Source organism: Conger conger, chromosome 16 (genome assembly GCF_963514075.1).
Source record: "Conger conger chromosome 16, fConCon1.1, whole genome shotgun sequence".
Lineage (NCBI taxonomy): Eukaryota > Metazoa > Chordata > Actinopteri > Anguilliformes > Congridae > Conger > Conger conger.
In genome coordinates, this window is record NC_083775.1 from 5,090,423 (window position 1) to 5,108,603 (window position 18,181).

General features: G+C 46.2%; 1 protein-coding gene across 1 annotated transcript; it reads right to left on the minus strand.

The window, feature by feature from the left end:
- Positions 1 to 1,137: 1,137 nt before the first annotated feature.
- Positions 1,138 to 18,065, minus strand: prkar1aa (protein kinase, cAMP-dependent, regulatory, type I, alpha (tissue specific extinguisher 1) a). The gene is made up of 11 exons (XM_061224301.1): positions 17,929 to 18,065; positions 12,866 to 13,047; positions 10,802 to 10,969; positions 9,592 to 9,683; positions 9,231 to 9,292; positions 9,073 to 9,119; positions 8,135 to 8,293; positions 7,448 to 7,508; positions 6,693 to 6,814; positions 4,965 to 5,046; positions 1,138 to 3,969 (listed from the first exon to the last, which is right to left on the minus strand). Exons 2-11 carry the CDS (start codon positions 13,028 to 13,030, stop codon positions 3,797 to 3,799), a joined length of 1,131 nt encoding a protein of 376 aa, XP_061080285.1. The 5' UTR covers positions 13,031 to 13,047; positions 17,929 to 18,065; the 3' UTR covers positions 1,138 to 3,796.
- Positions 18,066 to 18,181: the final 116 nt, after the last annotated feature.

Below are 18,181 nucleotides of genomic sequence, written 5' to 3' on the forward strand. Positions count from 1 at the left end.
GCCGAATGGATCGCCGTCTGTGCAGAGCAAATGAGAGTATAGTGACGGGACTTACTGATGTCCAAGCAGGTCATTTAAAAGCACGGTTTCTCAATACTTTTTTTTTTTTATGCAGTGTTCTTACAGCATCTATAACTTGTTCATACTCCACACAGCAAGGGGAACGTTGTTCTCCACAATATGGGACCTTTGACAGCACGATCAGCCGTCACAACTCAAACCAACACACACACATAGACACACACACGCACACTCCATCAAATCAAATTCACAGACACGACCAATGAACAGGCTTTCAGCGTTTTTAAGAATTTATCTCTCTTTTTTTATTATTGCTTGACCTGCCTTTAGGACAATTTATACCAAAAGGAGTATAACTCTAGCACATCCAGGAGATCAAACCTTATAATAGTCATAGTAGGGGTAGAAAAATGGTCCTCCGACAGCCTGCTGGACCGCAGGTCTCACACACGGAAAATAACTGAGTTCGGGCAGACAGGTGGGAGTCCGCGCCCTGAGCGCGCAAGCTAAGGCTAACTGCCAATCCCTCTATTGTGCGCGCTGGGTGACAGGTTAAAGCATTTAATTTAAGCAAGGACTCTGCAATTCCTGGAAAATAGTCTTTTTAAGTTTCACAAACTTTCGTCTCCTTGCTTTTCATTTTGTTTGGACTGAACTCGCCCAGTTCAGACATGTCAATAAAACTCACGGTTTCTCAGCGTGCACTTGTGCAGCCATGCCGGACGTGAATATGCCCAGAAAACACACGCCATCTAAAAGAGCGAGGCACTGGAATTAGCAGTCCCGTCTTCATAATACATCCAGTTTAAAATAACTACATTGGCATTTGAACAACTTTCTTTCAATTTCATTTATCAATTTTCTTCCCGTGATTTTGCCTCTAGATACTGTACCGCAGATCAACACAACATGCCAGACCAAATTTCTGAGAAAATTTCTGGAATTTATTTTCTTTCAAATTATGTACCAACGGGGGGAAAAAGGTCAAAACCAAAATGAGCCCAATTGTCGTAAGCTACCTTGCTATCTCCGTGTGGAAGGTCGTGATGTAAAAAAAAAACCAACTAAAGTACCGAGTCCTCCGCTTTCAAGGATCTAAGACACACTCACTGTTCGTCAAAGTTTAAAGAGTTTATGGCGTTTTTATTTGAACATAAACCTCCATTTACATCTAACCATTTTTCATGGCGGATAAAGGAAACCATGGGAACACTTGTATGATATCTTCAGCTGCGTTAATGACATCAGAGGCAGATAAAACACTACTCCACACTTGTTTGCTGAAAACAGAAGAAGGAAGAAAAAAAAAAAAAGTTTCTTAAAGGTGAACTCAGTCAAAGAAAGACACAAAGGATAATGACACTGGGCAGCCATGTTGACAAGTTCCGGAAAGACATTCTGGAATGACCCAGGCGGGTTCTATATCCCACAAAAGCGTAGAATGCAGGCACTTTTTTAAAAAACAAACTGTAACATTACAGTGTAACACGGTACTTTCCGGTTCAGTGTTTAAGTGTGTAAAACAGAATACACTTTGGCGGGAGGGTTGGTTGCATATAAGGCACCCCCAAACAATACTTGTCATGCAAAACAGAGCTTGCCCACCCCGTCCCTCCCCCCCAAGCGTATAAACATACACATGAGTGTTCCCCAGCTTGTTCGCGAACTCCGACGTCCGGTTATGGCATTGTGCTGTGTGGAGAAGATCGATTCGTGACATCACCCAGTGAGAAAACCTCTTAAACAATGAGCGGGAAAGGGGTGTGGATGCGTCTCTGCGTCAACATGGACTCCCGATATCGGAACGCTGAACACTACCAACGAAGCGACGGTTCTCTTTACACAGGGAGTTCTTTAGGTCATACCACCGGGCACACAAAATAGAGTGAATTTATGGAAAAATAGGCATTTATAAAATAATGTTTACTCTTAGAGCCTGCAGGCAGTCCCATCTATTGTACTACATTAACTATACATTGTATTAATATAGCAATAATAATAATAATAATAATCATAATAATCATAATAAAAGGAAATTCCATGTTCACATACATTACAGAACTGTGGAAATTGAAGAAACATTTGGCGTATACTAAGAAACGTAACAGGAAATGGGTAAATACTTTTTAAACACGTTTAAGACTTGAACAGCATTAATCACAACCGGGTTTCTGTTAATACCCGTTCTTTTACAAAGCCGTTTGCCGGTCAAAAATAACAATAAAAACGCGTTATTTGTGTAACGGAGGCCCACTGCTGCGAAACACGGACGTTACTCCAGTTCGCGTTTAAACAGCGAGCCAGGGAAAAGTGCTGAGCTCGGTCGTCACCATGGATACGGGACAGCGCTCTGCTTCGTCTCACGAAGGGCAGCACTCATCTTGCGCGAATCCCGCTACGAGCCGAACGGGCTTACATTTACATTTGCGTCTCGATGTTCAAAATTAAGGTGCCCAGCCTCGTTATCCGCGCTGGTCGCCGCTTCTCGAACGAAAGCGTAAGAAACTAACCAAAAACAACGGACCGGCGCCCCGTTCCCCCAGAGAAAAACATAGCACCCTGGCTAGGGTCAGAGTGCCATTCCTACACACCCATCCTCCAATAGAGGAGTTCCTATGACCTCTGATTCACCTGGATTCCCGGCGCAAAAAAAAAAAAAATGCTGCTTATTCACAATTCTTCAGTCATCAGCATTACATACAGAGTAGAAATGTGCTAGATCCTCTGCAAGACCCAGGCTTCGCAACAGAAACAAGAGCAGCCTGCAATATTTGGCACTGGCTTGGAAGCCAAGTTTCCTAAACAGACAAGGTTCTACATACAGCTGCTCTACAGACCTTTCAGCTTAAAATAAATAATATAAAAGAAAGAGACAAAGAAAAAACGCTAAAGATGAACGAAACACCCAGGAGACATATGGGACAGGGGGGGTGCGGGCAATTAAGAGTGCGGGGGGGGGGGGGGGGGGCAGGAGGTACTTTTATGCCAACCATTTACTTTTAAATGCAGTTTTTTTTGGTAGATGAGGGACATGTTTGCTCTTGATACTGTTGGAACATGTTGCTGTAATTAATACTAGCAGGTACATAAAAACAATGTTTCTCATATCACAAACTGTGCAAAAAAATGAATTATGTTCATGGTTCGTTTTAACCCTCAACATATACACATACACATGTATGCATACTGTATATGTGCAACTATTATTATAAAACATTGGAGCAGGTCACCTTGGTCATAACAGGGCTTGAAACCACAAGTTCCATCCAAATTACCAGACCAGAAACGCTAATGCTACCTTAATCGGTTTAGCGACACAGATTCAAAACCTCAAACGCAATGTCAAATCAAAGACTGTGGTTGTTCAACTTCTTTTTTTTTGTTGTTGTTGTTGTTTCCGGGACAACTGCATGCAGGTGATCACTCTTTAAAAGCAGGTGAGGCTTGTGGCTCTCTGGCCACCTAGCGAATTCTCCACTGGGCCCTTTTAACTGCTGCCAAACTGGTGAGGCCAATAGCGCTGTAGAAATGTGAAATATCCCGTTGGGTCATTATAAAAACACGGACGAACGGACGGACGGACAAACAGACGCACGGACAGAAGAAGCTATAACGCGGGCAGGGGCCTGGGTGTGTGAAAAACAAAACAAAAAACAGAATAAACACACAAAGCTTAAAAAAAAAAAAAAAAAAAACCCAGAGGGGAAATAAAGCCAGTTGATTGGTGGACCCTGCAGAAAGGGGAGGGGCCGGGTGGGGGCGGGGGCGGGGCTTCTCAGACAGACAGGGACACGAAGCTGTTGTACTGCTGGATGTTCCTCTTCAGGATGTCCGAGCAGGGCCCCAGCACGCGCTCGAACCGCGGGCGGTCCAGCTTCACGCACTTCAGTGGGCCGCGGGACACCACGGTGGCCGCGCGCGGGCGGTTCATCAGCAGGGCGATTTCACCTGCGGGTCAGAGGGCAGGGGTCAGGGGTCAGCACACCGCGCTGACGACGGGGGAACCTCGTATGCGTTTGTGTTCGTATATCAGACCTGGGTCAAATACGTCATCGTTTTGGATTCAAATACTTCTCTGTGCGTGATCGATCTCGCCTGGTGCAACTGAGCCAACCACGAGGACCAGAAGGCAGGGTGCTTATTGTGCGGCAATCTACTAACCCTGCCAAGTCCCTCCCCTGGAGCAGCGAGCCAATTATTGCTGCCCCACGTGAGCCGGCCAAACTTGGCTTTTGGCAGGACCGAGAATCGAACCCCGGTCCCCGGTGTGCAACTGCAAGTCTGCTGCGTCTTAGCCTGTGCGCCACCGCGGCTCTTGGGTTTGCACTTTTTGGAGAGTATTTCATCGGCTCCAATGCACCAGACAAGCCCAGTGAAGCGTAGAAAAGTACTGGAACTCAAAAAAGTATGACGCATTTGACCCAGGTCTGGTGTATACACGCACAAAGGCGCGTGTGTGAGTGAGTTTGTGTGCATCTAGTACTGTCAGCCAAGTGCAGGTAATGGAGTATTATTCATTGTAATATAATGCAATGCGATGTCGTAATGTGTGAGTATGTGTCAGGTGCGATGTATTGTTATATTTAGCATATTGAAATGTAATGTAATGAGTGAGCGTGTGTGTCTAAGGGTGTGTGTATGAGCGTGTGTGTATGAGGGTGTGTGTCTAGGGGTGTGTGTGTATGAGCGTGTGTGTATGAGGGTGTGTGTCTAAGGATGTGTATGAGGGTGTGTGTATAAGGGTGTGTATGAGCGTGTGTCTATGAGCGTGTGTCTATGAGGGTGTGTCTATGAGCGTGTGTGTATGAGCGTGTGTGTATGAGCGTACACACGAGCAAACGTGTGTGAGAGAATGTGAGCGGGGTAACACAGCAGGCCTGTGCACAGTTCACAGGAGACGGGAGTTTAGCACGAAGGAGAAAAGATTTCGTGGAATTTCTCACCGAAATAGTCGGAGGGCCCGAGACGCCCGACCTCCACAAACTCCTCGTTCTCCGAGCGCCGCTGCAGCACAGCCGCCGAGCCCTGCGGGGAGAGGAGGGTCATCACCGTCACGCCACGCGTCATCACCGTCACGCCACGCGTCAACACCGTCACGCCACGAGTCAAAAGTCACGCAGAGCATCAACACGGTCACGCAGAGCATCAACATCGTCACGCAGAGCATCAACATCGTCACGCAGAGCATCAACATCGTCACGCAGAGCATCAACATCGTCACGCCACGCATCAACATCGTCACGCCACGCATCAACATCGTCACGCAGAGCATCAACACGGTCACGCCACGCATCAACATCGTCACGCAGAGCATCAACACCATGAGACAGAGCATCATCACCGTGAGACACAACGCATCATCACCGTGAGACAGAGCATCATCACCGTGAGACACAACGCATCATCACCGTGAGACAGAGCATCATCACCGTGAGACACAACGCATCATCACCGTGAGACAGAGCATCATCACCGTGAGACACAACGCATCATCACCGTGAGACAGAGCATCATCACCACACAGAGCATCAACACCGGGAGACACAGAGCATCAACACCGGGAGACACAGAGCATCAACACCGGGAGACACAGAGCATCAACACCGGGAGACACAGAGCATCAACACCGGGAGACACAGAGCATCAACACCATCACACCGAGACACAGAGTATCAACACCGGGAGACACAGCACATCAACACCGTGAGACACAGAGCATCAACACCGTGAGACACAGAGCATCAACACCGTGAGACACAGAGCATCAACACCGTGAGACACAGAGCATCAACACCGTCACGCCATGAGACACACCAGATCAGCACCGCGACACCGCAAGACAGACAGAATCAAGTACCGTGAAGATACCAGACATAACGCACTCATCAGCACGCTGACACCCAAATTCAGATGGAGACTTGGAACTTTGACCCAAGACAGTCTTTTCAGACACAAAACCATTACAGTCAAACCCAGAAACACACCACTGTCACACTGTAAGACATACCAGATCAGCACCCTCACACACAGATGAAACATTTCAGGCCTTTAATACCCAAAACAGTCTTTTGAGATACAAAATCAGTACGGGCAGGAACATAGTGGATTGAAGCAATCATACTCAGACATCATAGTGCCAGCATATTCATTACCAGGAATCCAACACACCCAATACAAGCAGACCATTTGAATACAATGGCATTCAACTGGTTCCTATGGAGCTTTACCATGCCAACTAGTGATTGTTTAGAGTGCTGTTATGGCATTATTGTGCAACACATGCACATCCACTCATGCACGCACTCACCCCACGAATGTGTGCACACACACACACACTCACACACTCGTACACTCACTCGCACACTCACTCTCACACTCACTCGCACACACACCCTCAACATTGGAACAACCAAACCAAAACACAAAACAAGCTTACTTGCTACCTGGCCCTAAAACGAGAATACAAATTGGCTGAATATCTTGTCACTCTCACACTCTCTCACACTCTCTCACACTCTCTCACACTCTCTCACACTCTCTCACACTCTCTCACACTCTCTCACACTCTCTCACACTCTCTCACACTCTCTCACACAGACTCGCACAGACTCGCACAGACTCGCACACAGACTCACACAGACTCGCACAGACTCGCACACTCGCACACACACCTCCAGGATGATGAAGAACTCGTCTCCCGGCTCTCCCTGCACCACGATCTTCTGGCCGTCCTCAAACTGCACAGTCTCCAGGGCGTCGGCCACAGTGAGGCGCTCCCACTTCTCCAGGGATTCTACAGGGCACACAGCCGGCCAATCACATTCACGATCCCATGAACAGCCGGCCAATCACATTCACCCTGTCATATTAAAGGTCTGAATGTTGACATATGCAAATGAGCGTATAATTCGGACATCAAAATGCTACGGAAGTCTAAACAATTTAACTGCACATTTTCTTCATACGGACTGTGTGGATTCATTTGGGGACTGTGCGTTTTGATACTTTCACACTGTTTATACAATACCGTTGAACAAATGTAATTTTCCACAATATGGGACCTTTAAGAAATTATTCTCATTTTTACACATCAAATTCATTCATTTATATATGAGAAACACTTTAAGTGTTTCTGTAGTATTGTCAAAACCTGACTAAGGTCAACAGATAAAAAATACATCAGAAATCACATAACTTACACACATCACAAGATACAACATATTTTTAAATTAATCTCAATCTTCAATGTTCAATGTTCATGCACTATTCCACTAGGTGGCACCCAACACTTCACATTAACCGACAAATTCATACAGAATAAATCCAATTAAAACATCAACCATTCAGCCTGCAACAACAATAGCTTATATACAACTAAATCAGGAACCTGTACCTGCACCCAAAATCATGCAAGAATCAGCCTTACCCAATATTGACACTTTGCTGAGAAATTCCTCATACATCTTCCTCTTCCTTAAAGTGCTTCCCTGTAAGAAAATGCCCATCAGTTAGATACCTAAATCACAGTATTTACATTTACATGGCCAGACTGGTCAATGCTGACAGGAAGGTGACAGTAACGCAAAATAACCACGCATTACAACAGTGGTATGCAGAAGAGCATCTCTGAACACACAACGCATCATAAGTGGATAGGCTATAGCAGTAGAAGTTAGTCTAATAAGTCTAATAAATACCTAATAAAGTGCCCGGTGACTGCATGTAACCTATACATAAAAATGTGTCTGTACGTGGAAATATGGAAAAAATGTGAGAAATTAAATCAATGAGAATAGCCAGACTGGTCAAAGCTGACAGGAAGGTGACAGTAGTGCATATAACCCCGCATTACAACAGTGGTATGCAGGAGAGCATCTCTGAACACACAACACGGCACAGGCAGCAGAAGACCGAAAAAATCTAAAAAATAAGTTGAACAAATACCTAATAAAGTATACCAAACATAAAATATGACTGTGCATGGCAATATGGACAAAACACGAGACATACAACATACACTCACCGCGAGTATGTGACCTAAACATTAAGATGTGTCTGCACACAGAAACACGGATAAAAGGTGAGAAATGGAGTGAGTGAGAATGGCGCTCACCATGAGTATTCTCCGGTAGCTGTCCCTGTCGATGCCCCACAGCTTCACGTTGGTCTTGGCCGTCACGCTGGCCGCCCGGGGCGTCCCGTAGATCAGGGCCAGCTCCCCGAAGCTGCCCCCTTCGCCGATGCTGGTGACCCACTCGTTATTCACGTACACCTGAAAGGGACACGCCGGTGAGGGAAGGGACCACGCCGGAGGGGGGAGCCCGGAGGCGAGGGGCTAAGGTGCTTCACTGGGGCCCAAAATGGGGGGGGGTGGGTGGTTCGAGCCCCAGTGTGGCCACAGCTGTTCGGCCCTCGAGCGAGGCCCTTAAAGGTACAATAGGTCATTTCAGACTTCTAACGGTCAAGAGAGGAATGGCAGCAACAAACACCCTCAAACCACAACACTGTTTGTCCCTCCCCCTTCTCTGTGAACGCGCTGAGGTTGAAACGCCATTGGCTGTGGCAATTAGAACCCATTTTCCACCAATGAGCTTGAATTAGTGTACAGCTGTACAATGTTTTGGTACAGAGTGCCGGGCCATCAACTGTATATTTTGAAACCCGAATTGAAGGACTATAAACACAGGCAGAGGGTGAATCAACATGTCAGCAAGCCTTTTTAAATGATAGGAAGGGATATAAGTCTTGTAACAATGTTTTAACACAAAAATCTTACCTATTGTACCTTTAAACCCCACACCGTTACATACAGGATTGGCTGCTGCTTGTATCAACTATAATTCACTACAGATAAAAGCGGCAGCTAAATAACTGTAATGTAATGTATCGACGTGTCACATGTGTCACTCTGACCAGTTTTCTCTCTTAAGGAACAGTGGAGGTTATGCATGCATTCTGATTATGAAGTTAGGGAGGCTTCGTAACAATTTTAAAACTGTAAGAAATCAGTATAATTTTGACACTCAAATCAAATGAAGGGAAAAAACGTACATCCATTTCTCCTTGGTCGATGACGTAGAAGTTATCCCCTTCATCGCCTGGAGGAGGGAAGCGAGAGTTCAGTGAACAGCGAGGTTTAATGTCGGCCATCATTACCATTAGTTATTAGCGATACTTCAATTTTAGATGCAGCTAAAAAAGAATTCTACCTTGCTGAATAACCGTCTCTCCAGCGATGTAGGTGACGGAAAACATGGCATCGAATATATCACTGCAAACATCAGCAGTTAAATCAGTTTCAGCGCAGAAAAACATTTTAATAGAAGTTCTAAGTTTCTACTTCACTGGCTTTGCTTTTTAAACACCAATTCTTTTTCTAAGATCTTTTCTGGCAAAAATTTCCCGGAAATATCTAGGAACAAATGTATAAAGAGATAATTCATTCACAGCGAGCGCACACTTATGACGGTCCCTTCGCAACGACTGACACTCGTTCCCGTAGCTCTACCGCTCACAGAAAAAAAAACCGTTTCGGCTGCTTTTTTTAAAACCCAAAAACGGCCGGGGTACCTTCGCTCGTTGTCGTCCAGATGTGCGAAAAGGACGTTCTTCTCAATCGCTTTAGCCAGAGCCGCCATCGTCTTGTAGTCCTTAGGGATGACCTGCGAGAAAACCCGATTTCAGATCGCTTAGTTTAGTCTGATCGCTTTACCTGCGCCTTTACGGAATTTAGCTTTTTCCACGTACTTTCCCAGCCTCTGACACTGGATGGAGGCTGTTTAAAAAAATAAATAAATAAATAAATAAAAAGTTGTGGTCCCATCGCACAAAAAACATCACTGTGGGTTACGGAGACCAAAAACGGACCAATTATTCATCGTTGATGAGTTTCGTTTCTCACCTTTCAATAGCTCCTGGTCTGCTATTGTGTTTAACCCTTTCAGCTCCCAAGAGTGCCCTACGGCAATCTCGTCCTTACACCCTTTCAACCAATCAAAGTGACTGCTATACTCTTCTTTTGAGCCCCTATTCAAACCCTACATTTTCTCAATCAAAGTAAAGTCGCCTTGGGATGTGGCTGGAGTCACTTGATACTGGGGCTTGGGACTGAGAGGGTTAAGTCTGCACCAGTGGGGTGTCTGCAGAGCACTGACCGCATGCTCACTGTGAGCCGCGACGTCGACGGTTCGAATCCGACCGTCTGACAATTTGTCGCATGTCTTTCCCTCTCTCTCGCCCCCATTCTTCCTGTCTCTATATACTGTCCAATAAAGCTGAAAAAGGCCTAAAAAATATCTATATAAAAAAAGTCTGCACCAGTGCACCCATTCTGGGCGCCGTCGTCTGAAGTGCATTATGGGATAGTGGCCCTTGCAGTCATGGCAGTAGCCGGAAGTGTGGTGGCAATTCTTCAGGGCGAGATTCGTTTAGCAGAACGAGGGGGCACAAGTAGAGATTGTCAAAGGATAAATTCCACACGCAGTTTTTACGAAGTATTCTTTTCACACGGGGAGTGGTCACTGTGTGGAATGGCTCGTCAGGACATGTAGTGGAGGCAGAGACACTGGGGGTTTTTTCAAGACCAGGCCTGAAACAGTCATGGATACCATTTAGCTTCTAGCCAAACTAAGTGGCAGGTACACTTTAGTGGCAGGAAAAGGTGAGCATTGCTGGGCGGAATGGGCTGTTCTGCTATAATAGGTTATGTTATGTTATGCTATGTTATGCTGTGCTATGTTATGCTACGCTACGCTACGTTGCCACGCTACGTCGCGCCCACCTTGCGCACGTACGACGCGGCGTCCTCCTCGGTGTAGACCTCGGCGCTGATGGCCCCGCGGCGACGGCGGCCCTTCACCACGGGGTTCATGGGAGGGGACACCTCGTCCTCACGCGAGTCGGAGCGCGAGCTGGGCTTCTGCTGCGTCTGCAGCTGCTTCGCCTCCTCCTGGGGACGGAGGGGGGGAGAGAGAGAGAGAGACCGTCACCTTCTCTACTTTCACAGCCCTGCTTTTATTCATCACACGGCCTTAAATCACTTTACAGCAACCCCACAACAAACCACAAAAAAACAGAACCAACAGAAAAAGGAACCAACCAGACGAGAAAGAGCCGACACCAACAAGAGATGGATAAACGGAGGAGGAGAGATAGAGAGAAAGACACACAGACGAAAAGACAAGACAGATAAACAGCACAGGCACAGACTCACACTTTGACACCATCTGCCTACACAACCTTGAATTTTACCTCAAAGGGAGCGGGGTGACTGAACTCGTCACGTCCACAATCAATCCGTCAATCAGTGAGTTTTTATTGCCCCAGGAGGGGGAAATCTGGTTTGCAGCCAGGGCTTAAATATTTACTGACGACTACATTAAAACATCCCCCACTCAATTCTCTTTCAAAGCAGTTCCTGTGGCTCTGGGCCAATCAGCTCAGGGACCTGCATCTGTGTGGCACACCACAGCTACTCTGCAAAGTGTCTTTGTGGCAGTTTACTGTAAAAAGTGCCACACAAATAATACGGACGTGAATGGATTGATTTAGGCGCGGCACAAAGGAAGTAATTCTTGAGGTGTGCAGCGTTACAAGCAAATCGAAGAGAAATGGCACAATATGGCACAGATTCACCAGCTGCAACCATCTTGAATTTGCACCAGCACTAAAATCATGAAGTTATGGTGCAGACTTTGTATTGGTCATGTACATTTACAGTACTTGACAGTACAGTATTTACAGTACATTGGAGGTACTTTTCCCTAAATATACCCCTTTACATATGACTCACTAGTTCCCAAACAAATACAGATCACCAGTAATAAACAGATGGACCAATTGTGCCATGAAGCACATGACTGGCGCTTTAGGACCTATCGTGGCATCGGTAAGTCTTTGGACAGCGATGCTGTTGTGTGTTTTTTTTTCTCCCTTATTTCTCAGCCTCATAATGGCTTCCTTGACTGCCGTTGGCACAACACTGGTCCTCATGTTGACACATGCTATAAGGCTCCCAAGGCAAACAATGGCCTGCACTTATGCCGGCACGAAGGAAGCGACGGACTCATCGGGAACGGCGGAGAAGCCAACTGTCCAATTACTTTTGGGCCAGTGAAATGGATGGACCTTGCAGAAGGAGAGATGTCATTCCCACATGGATCGCCCAATATGCATGTAAATGGCCTCAAACCGAACGTGAAAGTGCATTTTAACCTCATATTCAAGGTTTTGTTTCATTTCATTTCAAATGCAATGAGCTGGAGTTCCAAAAGAACAGAAATTATACCAGTGTCCAAATACTTACGCGCTGCACTGTATGTCTGACCACTGATTGGAGGGGACTTTTACATTACACAGCACCCTCCACCCACCTCCTTTTAACATTTCCTGATGAGCGCTTTAGGGCCCATGTCTGATCACTGATTGGAGCGGACCTTTTCATTGACCCCCTACCCTGCCCCGTACACACACTCACGCACACACTCCTGTGGCGCGCGCACACACACACACACACACACACACACACACACACCCCTTTAACACGCACACACGCACGCACACACTCCTATGGCATGCACGCACGCACACAGACACCCCTTTAACACACACACACACACACAAACTTCTGTGTGGCGTGCACACACACACACACACCTTTAACACACACACACACACACACACACACACACACACACACACACCTTTAACACACGCGCGCACGCACACGCACTCGCACACGCACACCCCTTTAACACACACACACACACACACACACACACACACACACACACACCCCTTCAACACACACACACACACACACACACGCACACGCACACACACACACCTTCTCCAGCCGGTCGAAGTACTCCCGGAGGAAGGCCATGGGCCGGTCGGGGCGGGAGGTGCAGAGCTGCACGATGCAGTCCTTCAGCAGCTGCTGCACGTTGTGCTTCTGCACGTACTGCTCGCACTCCCGTAGGCTGCGCTCCTCCTCGCTGCTCGTCGCCATGGTAACCCGCAGATGCGCTGCGCATGGGGGGGGGGAGGAAGTGACGTCATCAGACACAAATCAACAAGTCGCCAAACAAAACAAAAATGGAGAAGAGGAAGCCAGCGCCGTCTTGTCAAAGGGACCCGTTTAAACGGACGTTGGCATGACGATACAAATAAATGCCATTTTCTTTTCAAGGTCAATTTTTGTACATTGAGTCAGATTTTTCTCCTCTCAACTGCTTGATAAGCTCCTGCTATTCTGCAAATTTCCTGTTCCTTGAACCCGAATGGTTGGATCTGAAATAACGGTCTACAGAGTAAACACGATCGACACGCATCTGTGGACAACACTACCGTGTGCGCACAGTGCATACCGGGTTTAACAACTGCATACAAACTGACAGTCAAACTCATTCTCGTCCCACCTCCCCACCCCAGTCTCCGGGTCGGACCAGAAGGAAACGAAGAGGAGTGTAATCACATCAATTCTCTCTCTGATCCATTAATACGAGATTAACCTAAAAGGCCCAAAAATTCAATTTCCTGTTTCCAGAGCATTTTTAAACTAGTGCTCAACTTACTGATGCCACTCAGTAACACCACAGCCAGTGGGGGGGAGTTTCAACATGGCGTTTGAACACCGGGTGGCCTGTAGCGTAGTGGTTAAGGTACGAGACTGGGACACGCAAGGTTGGTGGTTCTAATCCCAATGTAGCCACAATAAGATCCGCACAGCCGTTGGGCCCTTGAGCAAGGCCCCTTAACCCTGCATTGCTCCAGGGGAGGATTGTCTCCTGCTTAGTCTAATCACCTGCACGTCGCTCTGGATAAGAGTGTCTGCCAAATGCCAATAATTAACATCAGACTCTGCCACTGACCCCAGCGGCATTCAACAAACAGGGCACTGGGCTCTCCATTGTTTACTCAGCTGAACTGGAGGGGCCAGATTTCTGTTTCCCCATCTACTTCCCAACTTCACATTTTAGATCATCAGCGTTTATTAGACACAAAAACATTACACTCTAGTGTAACACTCCCAACAGTCGTACAAAAAACATTTGCACTTGTAGCGACACACCACTGGGATTAATAATATCAGGAAGGGTACAGAGAAAATAGCTTAAAAACAGTACAACAGAGTAGTCTTAAAAACATTAATTAATTAATTAATAATAATAATAATAAAAATAAATAAATAAATAAATACATTGTACAGAACATTTTAATTAAAATGGGGGAAAGAAAAGATATTCTGCAAAGAGCAGACCTGGTTCGAGGTCTACCTGTTCCTGCCGTCCTGACTCGTAAAGACACGTAAAGAAATCTCAAACAGGTCAACAAAATATTCACTGCTCATCATCATTGTCCTTCCTCACGATGTGTTCACACACTCTGACCAGCAGGCGATGGAACAATTCTGAGAAATAGTGGAGCAAACTATTTTGTAATCAGACTAAATTTACACATAATGGTGAACTGGTGACAGCTTCCCAAATATCCCGATAACAGGTAGCATAGTATGAAGTAAATGCTTTCAAACAGCAGGCTCCTCAGAGCGAAGTTGAGTAATATGCACGCGCTTGGTTTACTGTCCAAGCAGGAATAGCTCAGAATGTAAGAACAAACATTCCTCCTCTCCCTGGTTTATACTGTCCTGTCCCCGGGGAGGGGTAGGAGTTCATGGAAAAACATGAACACATTGTTCAAAATATTTAAGAGGCTGGATATAATATTTGAAGACTCACACAAGAAATTAAGGAAACCTTGTCCTGGAAAGCTTTAAGTACACCGCCTTTTCTTTTTCTCCTCAGTTGGGAATGCCCAATCCCACACAAGCTGTAAAAATCCATTCGATTACATTAGTTATTTAGTCAGTTGATTAGTCTAAGCAGGGGACAATCCCCCCCCCCCCCCCCAAGGAGCAATGTGGGGTTAAGGGCCTTGCTCAAGGGCCCAACAGCTGTGCGGATCTCATCGTGGCTACACCGGGGCTTGAACCAGCAACCTTCTGGGTGCCAGTCCCGAGCCACTAGGCGACAGGCTGCCCCGTGTCTCATCAGGCCCTCATCATCGCGCTGCGGGCGGCAGGCTGAGCGAGACGTGGGGCCGCAGGCAGACCGCAGGTGCCCGGTCAACCAGCAGGGGTCACTGGTGTACGCGGAAAACGCCGTCCCCTCCACTGGCTGAAAACCCTCTCATCCCTGGGTAACCAGGGGGACGACTCTGCAGCTGCCAGCCACGGTGAGACTCAGTACCAGGCCCCCAGCCTGCAGGGGCCAGTCCATGTAGCACATTACAACAGTGCCCTGAAAGGACCAGTGGTACGGCCTACATTGATTTTTTTTTTTTTTTTTTTTTTTTTAATGAATGGTCTTGTTACATTAATGGCATTTGGCAGACGCTCTTATCCAGAGCGACTTACAGTAGAGTTTTAGACTAAGCAGGAGACAATCCTCCCCTGGAGCAATGCGGGGTTAAGGGCCTTGCACAAGGGGGCCCAACGGCTGTGCGGATCTTATTGCGGCTACACCAGGGATTGAACCACCGACCTTGCGGGTCCCAGTCATGTACCTTAAACACTACGCGACAGGCCGCCCACTTGTGTGCAAGGTCTGTGGTTTGTCAAGCCTTGTATATGCAGGGCCAGGGTGACATTAAAAACAAAGCACTGCTATGCATTCCAGTCTAATACTACCATATACGTCTCCTTCCTGACAATACACAGGGCACAACACAGGGGCAAGCCTGTAGCCTAGTGGCCAAGGTACATGACTGAGACCTTGAAGGTTGATGGTTTAAACCGTGCTGTAGCCTTGATAAGATCCGCACAGCCGTTGGGCCCTTGAGCAAGGCCCTTCACCCCACATTGCTCGAGGGGGGATTGTCCCCTGCTTAGTCTAATCAACTGTACGGTGCTCAAAAAAACAACACACCGAATGTAAAAATAAGAGTGATAACAGCACAATAATGCGAGCAGCTGCACTCTAATTTCTAATTTATGTAGATAATTTCTTATCTGCATAAAGATAAGGCAATATCTGTGAAAAAAAAAAAACACTTGGGACTTTCCTTAAATATGTCAGCACAAAAAGAAAAGGGAACTCTGCGGCCAATGACAGTGTGGCCTGCTCTGATCACTGAAGGCTTGTAGGAGTGAACAGAGTCTCTGTGCACACAAATCTCCTAACCTGGGGGGGGGGGGGAACCCCTCGGGCACTTATCTGCGCGAACTGCGGGACAAAGACCGCTCTTAACGACTTCACAAGACGATGCTGATGACTTTAAATAGCACCCAGTCCGTATGTGTAAACAGTAAAGACCTTCAGGGCCAGGAACTGGAAAACAAGATATCATCTCCAGACCCAAACAAACTCCGTGCAGGCTGTGTGCACATCAGAGAAAAAAGCTAAAGCAGCTCATACCACCATTTAGGTTTGTTTTTTTTTGCGCCGTATTCGATCATTACAACGCGGCCAGCATCATTCTCATTTGTTTGTCCAAGTTCATTTTCGCAACTTTGATCCCCGAGTGTTGGCCTCGGTCCAACTCTGGGCGAATAGCAGCAGAGTTACCCTGTAAATCTGATTCAAGAAGGACAAATATGTCCCTTCTCTAGCGAAGAGCCAGGGCACCATGGCTTATAGACCTCTCATGACATTAACATCACATGGCAATGGCCAACCAGGCGGTGGATAACTAAGAGTAATTCAAACGCAGGTTGCGAGGAGTTAGAAAAGGGATTTTTGTCTCATTTCAGTCATTTATTAATTTTGATCTATTTACGTTTTTCTTGTATTGTTGTCGCATGTTTTCTGTTGAATCTTGCCGTTTTATAATCTTCTCTGCAGAGTGTCCTTGGGTTTCAGAAAGGCGAGATATAAATAAAAAGTATTATTATTTATATCCATTGTTATGGGAAACTTTTTGCGTATGATCAGGGTCACATGACTATTAACGTCTCGACCAACAGTCCAAGCTGTCAATCAACACAACTCAACATACATGAAAAATAATATTGCTACCAACATGTCAAAAAAATCAAGCAGTCTTTAAAACCAGCGAAATCACACCCGTGCGGATTTAAAATAAGCAACGCACGGCGAACTGATCTTTTCAATACCGTCAGTCAATATTTTAATTGAACACCCGATCGCAGTAGACAACAATTGATCACGCCAGTTTGTGTACGACTGCCCGCACGCAGGCAAAACTTTGTAGCAGACGACATTGGCGTTACATAACACATTTTAAGCTTGAAAGATTTTTGCAGCGACGTTTTTGGAGCTATAACGTTAGCTAACAGTGATGGTCGACTCCTTCTCGAGTCCCCGGATTATGGAGCAAGACATTTTTCGCGAGCAATTGAATTTTTCCAACTCAACTGGCATCCCAATGGACCTTGACTTATGCAGTACATATATTGTTCAGCGAGGAAACAGGTCAGTAGGTTGTCAGTGGTTGTAGTTATCAAGAAGCTTGCTGGCTCTTGCTAACACGCAGGCTAACGCGTTAGTAGATAACGATATATCTCTCTCAACAATTGAGTCACTTCCCGACTGCACTAACACAAACACTGATGAATTACGTTACACTGAGAACGGAATCGTAATTTTGTTCGGAGGCTAAGTCAATTTTCATACAAAATCAACATCTACATTTCATGCCACAGCGTCCAGAAAAAGCTACATCAAACTTTCAAAGTCGAATGGATATATTCGAGGGCCGCAGAGCCCCGATAAAGATAACGCCATCTTGAAAATATAGCCAGCTAGCTAACTTGCGCTATGAAAACAAACGGGTGATATGGACGACAGCTAGCAAACGTTACGTCGAATGTATCTCTCCTGGGCAACATGATTAAATTCAACAAAAATCAATATAATGAGGTCTAAAGATGAAGTTCAATTTGCTTACCGAATGTATTCGAATCAGAATCGCTTTTAGTGACTATTTGTTCCCCCCTGACACAAACTCCTCTTGCCTCTGTTTTTACAGTCCTTGGATGGCTGCCCTACCGGAAACAGGTCAGGACCAATCACAGACAGTCATTGACGTCAATGTGCCTCGTTCTGACAACGCTGGTAACCATTAACAACCTTAAAGCGCAAGCGTTTGTGGAGGAAGGCCAAGTCGTGACGCCAGCAATAAATAAATAAATAAAAAATAC

Bases quoted from the DNA above. Each gene is read 5' to 3' on its own strand.
- prkar1aa (XM_061224301.1), bottom strand. From the start codon at position 13,030: ATGGCGACGAGCAGCGAGGAGGAGCGCAGCCTACGGGAGTGCGAGCAG. The intron at 9,684-10,801 runs GTGGGCGCGACG...GTTTTCTCGCAG, and splicing joins CCGCGTCGTACGTGCGCAAG to GTCATCCCTAAGGACTACAA. The intron at 6,815-7,447 runs GTAAGGCTGATT...TGTGCCCTGTAG, and splicing joins CAGCAAAGTGTCAATATTGG to AATCCCTGGAGAAGTGGGAG.